General features: G+C 52.0%; 1 protein-coding gene and 1 long non-coding RNA gene across 2 annotated transcripts; both read left to right on the top strand.

Moving 5' to 3' along the window:
- Positions 1-5,067: 5,067 nt before the first annotated feature.
- On the top strand, positions 5,068-9,657 carry LOC110358097 (unconventional myosin-IXa). The gene is made up of 12 exons (XM_065049834.1): positions 5,068-5,313; positions 5,476-5,517; positions 5,863-5,947; positions 6,037-6,695; positions 6,884-7,045; positions 7,219-7,328; positions 7,421-7,613; positions 8,234-8,289; positions 8,739-8,943; positions 9,117-9,226; positions 9,319-9,511; positions 9,598-9,657. The coding sequence occupies exons 4-12, from the start codon at positions 6,606-6,608 to the stop codon at positions 9,655-9,657; spliced, it is 1,179 nt and encodes a 392-aa protein (XP_064905906.1). The 5' UTR covers positions 5,068-5,313; positions 5,476-5,517; positions 5,863-5,947; positions 6,037-6,605.
- Positions 9,658-9,679: 22 nt separating this feature from the next.
- LOC110358082 (uncharacterized) lies at positions 9,680-11,121 on the top strand. Its single transcript, XR_010469834.1, has 4 exons — positions 9,680-9,851; positions 10,132-10,187; positions 10,681-10,842; positions 11,012-11,121. It is a non-coding gene; the product is annotated as an uncharacterized LOC110358082 (long non-coding RNA).
- Positions 11,122-12,664: the final 1,543 nt, after the last annotated feature.

Here is a 12,664-nt window from a genome sequence, read left to right as displayed (position 1 = left end):
CCTGTAGCGCTGTGTGGGGTTGATGTGACCCAAGCGCAGGAACCAGCACTTGGCTTTGTTAAACCTCATACAACTGGCCTCAGCCCAACAATCCAGCCAGTCCAGATCCCTCTGTATGGCCTTCCTACCCTCCAGCAGATCAACACTGCCACCCAACTTTGTGTTGTCTGCAAACTTACTAAGGGTGCACTTAGTCCCCTTGTCCAGAGCTATCGTTCAACACCTTTTGGCTATAACCCTGAATCTGGGGGAGAAAACTTGGTTCTCTGGGATGGCCAGAGTCCTTGGAGAGACAGCATTGCATCAAACGTTCCCAGCTGGAACCTGAAGAGCATGGTCTTGTATGCAATTACTAAAATCAGCCAGCTGCTAGGCAAATGTCAAGTTAGCTGATCTCTGGGAGCACAGGTGCTTTTTGGAGCATTCTTTCTTCCCTGCTAACAGTAATACTAAGACTATTCCTTTCTTACTTCAGATCCCTCCTCCCCTAGTAACAATGGCAATACCATTTTCTAGAGCTGAGATAGATGCACCCCCATATTCAGTCTGGGGCGAAGCCTGTTTCTAGAAATACAGGGTGCTTCAAAAAGATGGACCCAATTTGAAATCACTATATCTTTGAAACTGGGTCCATCTTTTTGAAGCACCCTGTATAATATCTTATTTCTTATTAAAGTAAGGTAATAGCACATGTATGACTCTATATCTGTGTAATATTAAATCTCTGGAGAGACTGCAGGGATGCCTTGCTCATTCTCTGTGAGTGATTTGTCTCCTTTCCATCTCCATTCTGACAACCATCTATTTCATATCAGCATCACTGGCTGTGCACCAGGAGTCATTTGCCAGTGGCATGCGACATGGGGAAAGCTTGTCTTCCATGTCTGGATGTCAATTGCTTTCCTAAGGAACTGCTACCAGGTGTCTTGGTAGGATTGGATCAGGAAGGTGTGTGTGTAACCGATGCTATGCCTGCCTGGGCACCAACTCTGCACAGTACACAGACCTGAGCAGAGAAAACAGACGTCACTCTTACACTTGAAGGCCTTCTAAGAAGAGTCCTTTGCTTCAAAGTGTGTGGTATGCATCACAGGACACACTCACAGCTTGTGCTTCTCTAGTGAATTAAATTCTTTGTACTCTTCCTCTTATCTCTCATGGGGTTTTATACACTTGATTTTTGCTTTGAGAGTCTGTTAACATTATTATGAAGAGTACAAGACTTCTAAGCAGGCTGCAAAAAGGAAACCTCCTGTGCATAAACAGGCCAGACCTGTCCAGTTCAGCCTGTGGAATGCTTGTCTGTGTGTTTCTTTGAGTAGTCAGTCTTTATTGCTTAAATTGATAAGTTCCTCAGAAATTATGCAGGTGTGAAATTATGCATGAGCTATAGAAAAAAAAAGAACCAAGGAGAATAAAATTGGAGGTGGAAGAAGCAGTAGTTTACTATTCAGGGAAATAAATGGCATTTTAAATGGTTGTGAAAACTGAGATATCTGATTTTTCTTTGGATCAGCATAAGGAAATACATATTCTCTGACCAGTAGCAAGGGGCTCATAGTGGGGGAGTCACATTTTTTTTGCTTTTCATCATGACAGAAAAGAAGCCTGAAGAGAACCTGAGACATCAAAGCATTCTGAGGGGAGACCAACACCATTGTAATACTGAAATGTGAAATTTCTGCTATAACTACAGTAATTTAGTAGATTGTGTCTGACAAAAGACTCAAATATTGATCTCAGTCATTCCTTTGAAGTTCTAGTTACCAAATATATCTGCTGTGGCAAGAGTTACAGGATTTAACTTGTAAGTCTGATGTAAAAATGAAATTGGAGCTTGCCCTGTAGTTGTAACTGTGGTAGAAGGAATTTGCCTGCATGCACTCCCAGTGCACTTATTTGCTCATTCCCTGGAGGGTTCCAGGAGCTGCCCAGACAGTTTCTGCATCAATAGGATGTGGGACTGGTTTGGTTCAATGGACTGATGTGTGACAAAGTGTTCTGTTGAACTCCTACTGGCTTCCCTATGAAGCGTTTGACCAGTTTTGACATGCTCTCTCCAGGGGGTGTTTTGAGCAACCCTGCAGATTCTTCTCGGGCAGCTGCTGCTGCACATAGACCAGCTGATAGACACAGCTGCTTTGCCGGGGCGTATTGGGTAACATCCCAGGGGGCAATTGGCCTTCCCAGAATGCAGTACAAAAACAATTACAAAATACAGATACAATACGAAAATACAATACAAAAAGTTCAGTAATTTTCTTTGAAGGAAAACTGCATGCATTATGACAATAAGAATTTAGCGTGGTATTTCACTGACAAAGGACAGGTCCAGTTTATTTTCAGCCTCTACAGAAAGATATTCTAACATATCAGACTGGAACAATTTCTGAGGAAACAGACATTTAAGAGCTGGAGAAAAGGCAGATGAAACAGAAAAGAAAGAATTAAAATCTGCAGCAAAATACCGTCTGTAAAGGAAGATTTTTATTTTTTTTTCTGCATAAACACTTCAGTGATTAATCTGCAGTTCTCCAAACTGGAAATCTGAAAAAAAGCTGTTTAGCGTGGCTTTCAGTAGTATAAAGAGCAAAAACTTTTCAGAGTTGCAATTATTTCTTTGCAACAGGTGTAAAAATTATAAACATGCAGATTGTTCCAATATATTAAAACACCTTCATTTACTACTTATTTGTTATACAGAGAATCAACTTGCAGTGATGACTATTGGAAAGTTTTATGTTAAAAAAAAAAACCAACCTCTAAAGTGAGAAAAATATTGTGCTATGAGGTAGCTGCACCCTGTCTGTGTGAGCTACTTATTCATGTAGAGACATTCTCTAAATGTGACACTTAAGACGATAATGACCTCTAGTTCTAAAAAGCCGTTTTCCTAGAGCAGTACCTGCTACCGCTCTAACTTAGCAGTAAACCCAGTGAATCCTCCACTACCTTAGCTGGACAAAGATACTTGATGCTCATGTGCTACTCTGATGACTTTGGTGCTAATACTATTACAAATTTTCCTTATAAATTTTTCCACCTCCTTCCAGAAAATGCAACTAACGTACCTAGCTGTCTCAGTTTCCAATTCTACCCCAGTTTGCTCTGTTTCGAGACAAACTTAGCCAATGACTGGTTACTAAATGAGGGCTCAGCCCAACTTTTGCTGCATCAGGTAGAGAATTTCCACTTAAACTGGACACAATGAAGTGCTGATGTGAATATAAACAAAAAGGTGCAGGCAACTTCAGGTCCTCTGTTAAAACAATAGAAAGAATATCAAGAACTAGGTTTCGACTACTGCCTCGCTCTCAGACATGCAGTGATCAGCTGCCCAGACAAGAGGCTGGGCTGGTTGTTGATGTGCCCATGAACAGACAAACTAAGTGCTGGGTAGTGGCAAGGAGAGCACTAGAAAAGGCATAGACCCTTTGTCAGACCCATAACCACCATTATTTCCATGTTCTTCATGCATTTGAGACTTGTTAGTGTTTGTGCGCATATTTATTGGAACACGGGAGATCAGACAACAGTTACACCACCAGTCAGTCACCAGCACATTCTTCCTATGTTTAACATGTAGAGCACTTGAACAAGGAATTGCTACCGACTACGTTAATATCAACTTACCCGCCCTGTCCTACACGCAACATTTTCTGCAGAAACAGGCCAGAACTAATACCTGATAGAAAAACAGCTCTGGTTTCAAAGTCAGCTCAGTCCATGCTTAGCTTTGCAGCTCCAACATAGCCCTGTGTTGTTCATTCATATACCCTTGCACACTTGAACACTTAACAACCATCCAATATTCAAGGAAGTCTTTGGTATCTACTTTTCACAAAAGCACCTGCCTAACTTCCAATGAAGTTGAAGCAGATTTTATCAAAATACAGACTTTAGAATAAACATGTTTGCATCCATTTCCTATGTGTAGGTGAATGCAAGCCCAAATTAGAGTTAAGGAAAATAGAGGAAGATGGAGTTTTGTAGAAACCCTGTTTCTGGACTCTGTCGCCAGGGTGCATCCTCTTTCTCCCTGTCCCATAACAAGAACCTTTCAATTCGAGCCACTGCACTGGCTGAAGAAAACATGCCCCCCTCACCCTCACAGCAGTGGCACCAAGACACCTGCAGAATGAGGGTGGGACTGGCTGTGGATGGCACCAGTGCAGGCACGAAGCATCCCGGGACACAAGCACACAGACACAAAGTAGACAGCAAAGCATCTGGAAAGCAATGTGGCTCAAAAGGTCCTGGGGCCCTGGTGAACACCAAGTGACCAGGAGCCAGCAAGGCAGTGGCGAGCTCTGTCTCGGGCTGCATGGGGCAAAGCGTTGGCAGCAGCTGGAGGGAGGTGACCCTTCCCTCTGCTCAGCGCTGCTGAAGCCAGGCCTGCAGTGCTGTGCCCAGCTCTGGGCTCCCCAGAGACATGGGCAAAGTGGGGAGGGCCCCCAGTGCCCCTCCCCCACCCAGGCGGTTAGAATGGGATGTTCTATTGACCCGGCGCTGGCCCGGCAACAGTTCTGTGTCAACACAGAGCGGCACGGGTAAGAGCCCAGCTCTTGCCCTGCAGCGCTGACCGGCACAGGAGAGCCCTTTGGCAGCCTTGCTGCAGCCAGCTGGGAGCTATTTTGTATATACCAGAGTGTCTGGTCGAAGACAGCTTCTGGTCTCACCAGGATGGGCCAGGTGAACTGCTGCCGTGGCTCCAGGTAGGTTCCCCCCAGAACTCGGGGATACCCTGGCACAACCAGACTCCACAGCAGCCGCTTTTCTCACACCCAATGCCGTCTGCTCTGCAGGGGCGACCCTGAGCTCGTGCAGCAGTGCATGCCCATCCTGGAATTACCTGAGCCACTGCTCCGGCAGCGCGTGCGGGTGACCCAGGGCCGTGTGACGAGGAAGAGGGACCTCCTCCTCTTCAGCACCATTTTAGTCATCGGCAAGCCCCAGTAAGACTCGCAGAGCCCACCTGCCTTTCCTCCCAAGCCCTGGCCCTGACTCCAGGGCACAGACACCCAAGGAGCAGCCTCCGGCACCCTGGTGCTGGATGCACCCATGGCCGTGCCCGTGCCAGGGGGATGCCGCAGGGGAGCCACCTGGCTCGGCCACCTCCAGGTCACTCCCTGCTGCTCCTCTCTGCAGACGTGGCAATGCCCTGCGCCCGCAGCTCTGCCTGGCCCTCGACCAGCTGCGGGTGCTGAGCAGCGGGACGGGGGCAGCCGGTGATGCCACTGAGGAGGAGGACGGCAAGCACACCACCTCGCTTGTCCTCGTCTGGCCCTGCGGCTCCTGTGTCGTCACTTTCCGGTGAGTCTTGGTGCCACGTACCATGGCAGGGATGAGTCCTGCCCCACAGGGCTTCATCCTGCCTCTGTGACCATCCCACGGGGCAGGGCTGTGCTGGCACCTGCCTCTGCGTGCAGGCTGGGGAGCAGCGTCACTCAGGCTGTTTCTCCTCTCTTTCTGCAGCTGCCGGGCAGTGAAGGAGCTGTGGGTCCGCGCGCTCCTTGGGTAAGCCGTCCCTGGCAGTGCAGCCTGGGGAGCCCGTGCTCATGTCGTGGGGGGATGCTCCAGTCATCGTTGTATGATGCAGAAACATCTCTCCCAGCTGGGGAGATCTGTCCCCAATGTGTGGGCAGCTCTTGACTGGGTAAAGCTTGTGAAGCGACTTCACCCAGTCGTGTTCAGCCAACACCTGCCCAGCCCCATCCTCACATCTGCCCCTGCTCTCCGCTCCACTGCCGAGTGGTCCACAGCTGCTTTGGGGCAGTTTGGAAGTGCTCCCCAGCTTGCAGGAGAGAGAAAAGGAGGCTTGGGTCTCACACAGCACTTTCTTTGCCCCTTCCCCATGCACAGAACACCAGAAGGAGCCGGGGGAGCCCACGTCAGCCAGCTGCCCTCATTCAAGCCTCTGCTGAAGGAGCTGAGGGCACGCAATGCTGTGAGTGTCTCTGCTCTGTCCCCAGGGGCTGCTCCAGCCCAGCATCGGGTGCATCACTTCTCACCTTCTGCTCTTTTCCCCTTTCCCAGGCCATGACACTGCACGCCAGCAGCCTGGAGAGGCTGGTGGAGAGCCAGGCAAAGGTCAGGATCACCCAGGATGTAATCTCAGCTGTCCCCACCTCTCACACATGGCCAGATGCTGATGCAGCTTGCCAGGGGCCCTTTCTGCTGCGGGGTGTTTGGTGAGCGCGGCACATTTCTTGCAGGCTGGTGCAGAGCAGCGGCCAGCACCTGTTGTCCCATCCAGCAGTGAAGGTGGAGTTGGCCACGTGGCTGGTGAGCTTGGGGAAGACAGGGGCAGGACGGCCCTTCTGTCCGTGACTCACAAACGGGCACTTGTGCTGCACTGGGGCTGCTGCTGCCCTTCCCGCAGGGCACGTCCATCCCCATCTCACTGCAGAGGGAGAGAGCTGAGCCCCTGGGGTCCCTAGTTCCCAAATGATGCTTCTCTTGTGTGCTCAGCATTGGGGGACAGTACTGAGAGGGTCCAGGAGTGCTTGCCTGGCATTTCCAATCCACTGTTCTTCACTCTGTTCTCCTTGGTAGCAGGTGGGACACACAGGAGGAGGCTGCCCTGGCTGTTTGGGAGGCGAGGGATGCCGGCTGCTAGAGACAGGGCTCCTCTCTTTGGCCGGGCCCTGTCAGACCTCTGCAGCCAGGACGGCACACTGGCCCAGCCCATCCAGGTAAGGACATCTGGCCAGGGGGTCTCCCATCCAGTGGCTCCTCTGGAGAGGCAGTGACCCCATCAGAGAGATCCCAGATGGGTCTTGGAGACAAAGCCTGCTCCTCTGCACGTTCACGCACCTCCAGCCACTTCCTGTCCTGCCCCAGTGAGAGCTGGGGAACCAATGTCCTTCTCTGTCCCCCGCAGGACCTGCTGGCTCTCCTGCAGGAGCACGGCCCATCCACGGAGGGGATCTTTCTACTGGCGGCCGGCGAGCGAGCCTCCCGGGAGCTCCGGGAGGCCCTGGACAGTGGAGCCCAGGTGCAGCTTGAAAGCCAGCCAGTGCACCTCCTGGCCACCATCTTTCAGGTGAACGCTGCTGACACAGAGCCCGGCAGCTCCTGGCTCTCTTGCTCCTGATGGGTAACTGTGAGAGCAGAAGCGCGAACCCCAGAGCTGCTGCTCAGCCCGAGCACTGGGGATGCTGCCTGTGCTGCCGGCGGCAGTGAGCACAGCCTGACCCGCAGCCCTTGCCATTGCAGGAGTTCCTCCGCAAGATCCCCTCCAAGCTCCTCCAGAACGAGCTCTACCAGGACTGGATGAGCGCCCTGCAGAAGACCAGCAGGCAGGAGAGGCTGGCTGGGCTGAAGGAGTAAGTGTGGCCAGCAGCCTGTCTGCTGCACAGCCTGGGAGACCTATGTTGACAACACCTACTTTACTAACTTTGTGTTCCTGTTCCCTCAGGGTGGCCAGCAAGTTGCCCAAGGCCAACCTCCTCCTCCTCAAACAGTTACTCAGCCTCCTGCAGAAGATCAGCAGGAATGTCACCACCACCAGGATGACGGCCCGCAAACTGGCCATCTGTTTGGGGCCAGACCTCCTCAGTCCACCAGAGGAGGACATGCTCCCCGTTGAAATCCTGGTGGAGGTGTTGAAGGTACGCTCTGTTTCCAGCCTTCTACAACCTCCTGGGCCCACTCCAGCTTTGCTGTTCAGTGATTCCTGGCTGACTTCACTCTTCAGCGAATGCTGCTGTGGAGGCTGCTGGGAAGAGCAGCCCCACAGCTGCAGCTTCTGCAGTGATGCCAAATTCAGGAGTGGGAAGGGCGGTTTGACCTGTTTTCAGCCACCAGGTGCAAACCAATGGTTTGCTGTGTGCAGGTGACAGGGCTGGTCCAGCTCCTCATTGACCACCATGAGGAGCTGTTTGAGGAGGAGGAGTAGCCTGGGCTTGCTGGTTCATCGACCGCCGACACGCCAGGGCAGAAACTGCCAAGGTATGTGAGATCCACAAACAGCGTGACAATAAAAGCCTCTCCCCTCAGAAGGTGGGACTGCTGCCACAGGGACAAACTAAATCATTCACCAGCCTGCGGCTCTGCAAAAGTGTGGAGTAAGGCTAATGCAGGTTGGCCATCGCACTTTGTGCAGTGATCCCACCAGCTGTGGCACAGCTGGACTGAACAAACACATCCAAGGGATCTGCCTTTCAGAACTGAGGTAGCAGTTGGACAGGTAGGTCTCTGCCAGCTGTTCATTTCCTAATTGTCATTGCAGGTGTCCCCGGTAGGTCCCGAAAGTGAACATCTGAAGAGCTCTTCTGGGGAGAGAAGGTAACATGAGCTAGATTTGATTCAGAGGAGAATTGCTTCAAGTTTATCAGAGCTTTACCTAACGACAGCTAAGTAGCTGTAGACAAGGAGATCCTGGCACTTCTTAAAAAGCTCACATTCCACCTGAGAGAACAGAGAGAAGGAAAAACAACCAGATAATAAAAAAGCTGTGTGTTTTCATTCAAACCAGGGTTTCTATCAAGGGACAGTGAGGAATGCTGCTTTCTGGTTTTTGGAAAGAACCACACCCCAGGTCCCAAGAGGGTTCCCATCCAGCTGGCTCCTCCAGAGGGTTGGTGTCCCCATCAGAGAGATCCCAGATGGGTCTTGGAAACAAAGCCAGCTCCTGCCCACATCACACACCTCCTGCCATGCACTGTCCTGTCCCTGGGGAGCTGAAGACTCATCCACACTTGACTGTACCCCTGAAAATTACTTTCCTGTCCCAGGGCCTGTCTCCAGCTCAGCAATTTCTTCTCTTCTCCCCTGCAGGACCTACTGGTTCTCCTGCAGGAACACGGGCCATCCACGGAGGAGATCTTTCTACTGGCGGCCGGCGAGCGAGCCTCCCGGGAGCTCCGGGAGGCCCTGGACAGTGGAGCCCAGGTGCAGCTTGAAAGCCAGCCAGTGCACCTCCTGGCCACCATCTTTCAGGTGAACGCTGCTGACACAGAGCCCGGCAGCTCCTGGCTCTCTTGCTCCTGATGGGTAACTGTGAGAGCAGAAGCGCGAACCCCAGAGCTGCTGCTCAGCCCGAGCACTGGGGATGCTGCCTGTGCTGCCGGCGGCAGTGAGCACAGCCTGACCCGCAGCCCTTGCCATTGCAGGAGTTCCTCCGCAAGATCCCCTCCAAGCTCCTCCAGAACGAGCTCTACCAGGACTGGATGAGCGCCCTGCAGAAGACCAGCAGGCAGGAGAGGCTGGCTGGGCTGAAGGAGTAAGTGTGGCCAGCAGCCTGTCTGCTGCACAGCCTGGGAGACCTATGTTGACAACACCTACTTTACTAACTTTGTGTTCCTGTTCCCTCAGGGTGGCCAGCAAGTTGCCCAAGGCCAACCTCCTCCTCCTCAAACAGTTACTCAGCCTCCTGCAGAAGATCAGCAGGAATGTCACCACCACCAGGATGACGGCCCGCAAACTGGCCATCTGTTTGGGGCCAGACCTCCTCAGTCCACCAGAGGAGGACATGCTCCCCGTTGAAATCCTGGTGGAGGTGTTGAAGGTACGCTCTGTTTCCAGCCTTCTACAACCTCCTGGGCCCACTCCAGCTTTGCTGTTCAGTGATTCCTGGCTGACTTCACTCTTCAGCGAATGCTGCTGTGGAGGCTGCTGGGAAGAGCAGCCCCACAGCTGCAGCTTCTGCAGTGATGCCAAATTCAGGAGTGGGAAGGGCGGTTTGACCTGTTTTCAGCCACCAGGTGCAAACCAATGGTTTGCTGTGTGCAGGTGACAGGGCTGGTCCAGCTCCTCATTGACCACCATGAGGAGCTGTTTGAGGAGGAGGAGTAGCCTGGGCTTGCTGGTTCATCGACCGCCGACACGCCAGGGCAGAAACTGCCAAGGTATGTGAGATCCACAAACAGCGTGACAATAAAAGCCTCTCCCCTCAGAAGGTGGGACTGCTGCCACAGGGACAAACTAAATCATTCACCAGCCTGCGGCTCTGCAAAAGTGTGGAGTAAGGCTAATGCAGGTTGGCCATCGCACTTTGTGCAGTGATCCCACCAGCTGTGGCACAGCTGGACTGAACAAACACATCCAAGGGATCTGCCTTTCAGAACTGAGGTAGCAGTTGGACAGGTAGGTCTCTGCCAGCTGTTCATTTCCTAATTGTCATTGCAGGTGTCCCCGGTAGGTCCCGAAAGTGAACATCTGAAGAGCTCTTCTGGGGAGAGAAGGTAACATGAGCTAGATTTGATTCAGAGGAGAATTGCTTCAAGTTTATCAGAGCTTTACCTAACGACAGCTAAGTAGCTGTAGACAAGGAGATCCTGGCACTTCTTAAAAAGCTCACATTCCACCTGAGAGAACAGAGAGAAGGAAAAACAACCAGATAATAAAAAAGCTGTGTGTTTTCATTCACACCAGGGTTTCTAGCAAGGGACAGTGAGGAATGCTGCTTCCTGGTTTTTGGAAAGAACCACATCCCCAGGTCCCAAGAGGGTTCCCATCCAGCTGGCTCCTCCAGAGAGTTGGTGTCCCCATCAGAGAGATCCCAGATGGGTCTTGGAAACAAAGCCAGCTCCTGCCCACATCACACACTTCCAGCCATGCACTGTCCTGTCCCTGGGGAGCTGAAGACTCATCCACACTTGACTGTACCCCTGAAAATTACTTTCCTGTCCCAGGGCCTGTCTCCAGCTCAGCAATTTCTTCTCTTCTCCCCTGCAGGACCTACTGGTTCTCCTGCAGGAACACGGGCCATCCACGGAGGAGATCTTTCTACTGGCAGCCCGCAAGTGCACCTCCTGGTTGCTCTGGAAGGCCCTCTGCAGTGGAGCACATGTCCACCTTGAAGGCCAGCCAGTGCACCTCCTGGCTGTCATCCTACAGGTGAACCTTTATGACCCAGAGTCCAGCAGCTCCAGACTCTGTGCTGACGGGCACCTGGGAGAGCAGGAGCCCAAACCCCAGAGCTGCTGCTCGACCCGAGCACTGGGGATGCTGCCCATGCTTGTGGCAGTAGTGGGCACAGCCTCACCCACAGCCCTTGCCATTGCAGGAGTTTCTCTGCAAAATCCCCTCCCAGCTCCTCCAGACAGAGCTCTACCAGGACTGGATGAGCGCCCTGCAGAAGACCAGCAGGCAGGAGAGGCTAGCGGGGCTAATGGAGTAAGTGTGGCCCGCAGCCTGGCTCCTACAAAGGCACTTGCCTGCAAAGCTACAGCCTGCCTGAAAGAGCCATTTTTTTTGGCCAGACACGTACTTTATTAACTTTGTGTTCCTGTTCCCTCAGAGTTGCAAGTTGCCCAAGGCCAACATCCTCCTCTTCAACACCTGTTCACCCTGCTCCATAGCATCAGCTGGAATGCTGAAACCACCAGGATGACAGCCCACAAACTGGCCATCTGTCTGGGGCCAGACCTCCTCAGCCCACCGGAGAAGGACACGCTCCCTGTCGATGTCCTGGTGGAGATGTTGAAGGTAGGCTGTGTTTCCAGCCCTCTGTAACCTCCTGGGCCCACTCCAGCTTTGCAGTTCAGTGGTTCCTGGCTGCTTTCACTCTTCAGCGAATGCTGGTGTGGGAGCTACTGGGAAGAGCAGCCCCACAGCTGCAGCTTCTGCAGTGAAGCCAAATTCAGGAGTGGGAAAGGCGGTTTGACCTGTTTTCAGCCACCAGGTGGAAAACAATGGTTTGCTGTGTGCAGGTGACAGGGCTGGTGCAGTTCCTTATTGACCACCATGAGGAACACTTTGAGGAGGAGGAGGAGGAGTAGGCTGGGCTTGCCGGGGCAGCAGCCAAGGAGTTGCCAGCACTATGGGCCACAGGCACAAGCAGAAACCTCAGAGTTATGTGTGTTCCACAAAGAGTGTGATAACAAAAACCTTTCCCCTCAGAAGGCAGGACTGCTGCCACAGGGACAAGCAAGGTCCTTGCCAAGCTGTTTACTTCCACAATCCCTAATGCCTCCTGTAGCTCCAGAAATCCAACACATGAAGAGTTTGTCTGGGGACAGAAGGTAACTTAAGCTAGCTTTGATTCAGAGGAGAATTCCAGTGTTGGCACTTTTCATTTTGCACTTGTTGAAGCTCTCTTTGTGCAAGGCTGAGCAGACACCCCAGTGAGGTCACAAGACTCACCATTTGGAGCTCTTTGACCCACTACCCAAACAAGGAGGCAAAGTCCCACTTTTCTGTTCATGTCATCTGGCAATCCTAGCACTGGCTGATGTTGTCTGAATCCCAAACACAAAGCAAGGAGTTTTTCCAAGTAGCTGTAGACACTGAGATACTGGCACTTCTTAAAAAGCTCACATTTCACCTGAGAGTTCTGAGAGAAGGCAAATACAACCAGGCAATAAAAAAGCAGGGTGCTTTCCTTCCAACCTCGGTTTCTAGCAAGGGACAGTGAAGGATGCTGCTGCTTGGGTTTTTGAAAGGACACCCCAGCTCCCCAGGGGCTCTCTGCTGAGCCCCATCACCTGGCAAAGGAGCACTGCACATCTCTGTTAGCTTGCTGTGCCCTGAGGGTATCACATGTGTTGAGAATCACAGAATCATGGAATACCAGGTTGGAAAGGACCTCAAGGGTCACTTGGTCCAACCTTTCTCGGCTAAAGAACGGTCTACAAAAGACGGTCCACCACACTGTTCAGTCAAATTGAAAAGAGGCCAGTGTTGGGGAATCCACCACTTTGAGTCCAGAGAAACACCG

This window comes from Columba livia, chromosome 1 (genome assembly GCF_036013475.1).
Source record: "Columba livia isolate bColLiv1 breed racing homer chromosome 1, bColLiv1.pat.W.v2, whole genome shotgun sequence".
NCBI classification, from domain to species: Eukaryota; Metazoa; Chordata; class Aves; order Columbiformes; family Columbidae; genus Columba; species Columba livia.
This window is presented reverse-complemented; position numbering and strand designations above follow the sequence as displayed.

What these genes read in the sequence shown, in the direction of transcription:
- LOC110358097 (XM_065049834.1), top strand. Translation starts at nt 6,606, where the DNA reads ATGCCGGCTGCTAGAGACAGGGCTCCTCTCTTTGGCCGGGCCCTGTCA. An exon ending in CACTGGCCCAGCCCATCCAG is followed by an intron (nt 6,696 to 6,883) that starts GTAAGGACATCT and finishes TGTCCCCCGCAG; the next exon opens with GACCTGCTGGCTCTCCTGCA. An exon ending in TCCTGGTGGAGGTGTTGAAG is followed by an intron (nt 7,614 to 8,233) that starts GTACGCTCTGTT and finishes TTGTCATTGCAG; the next exon opens with GTGTCCCCGGTAGGTCCCGA.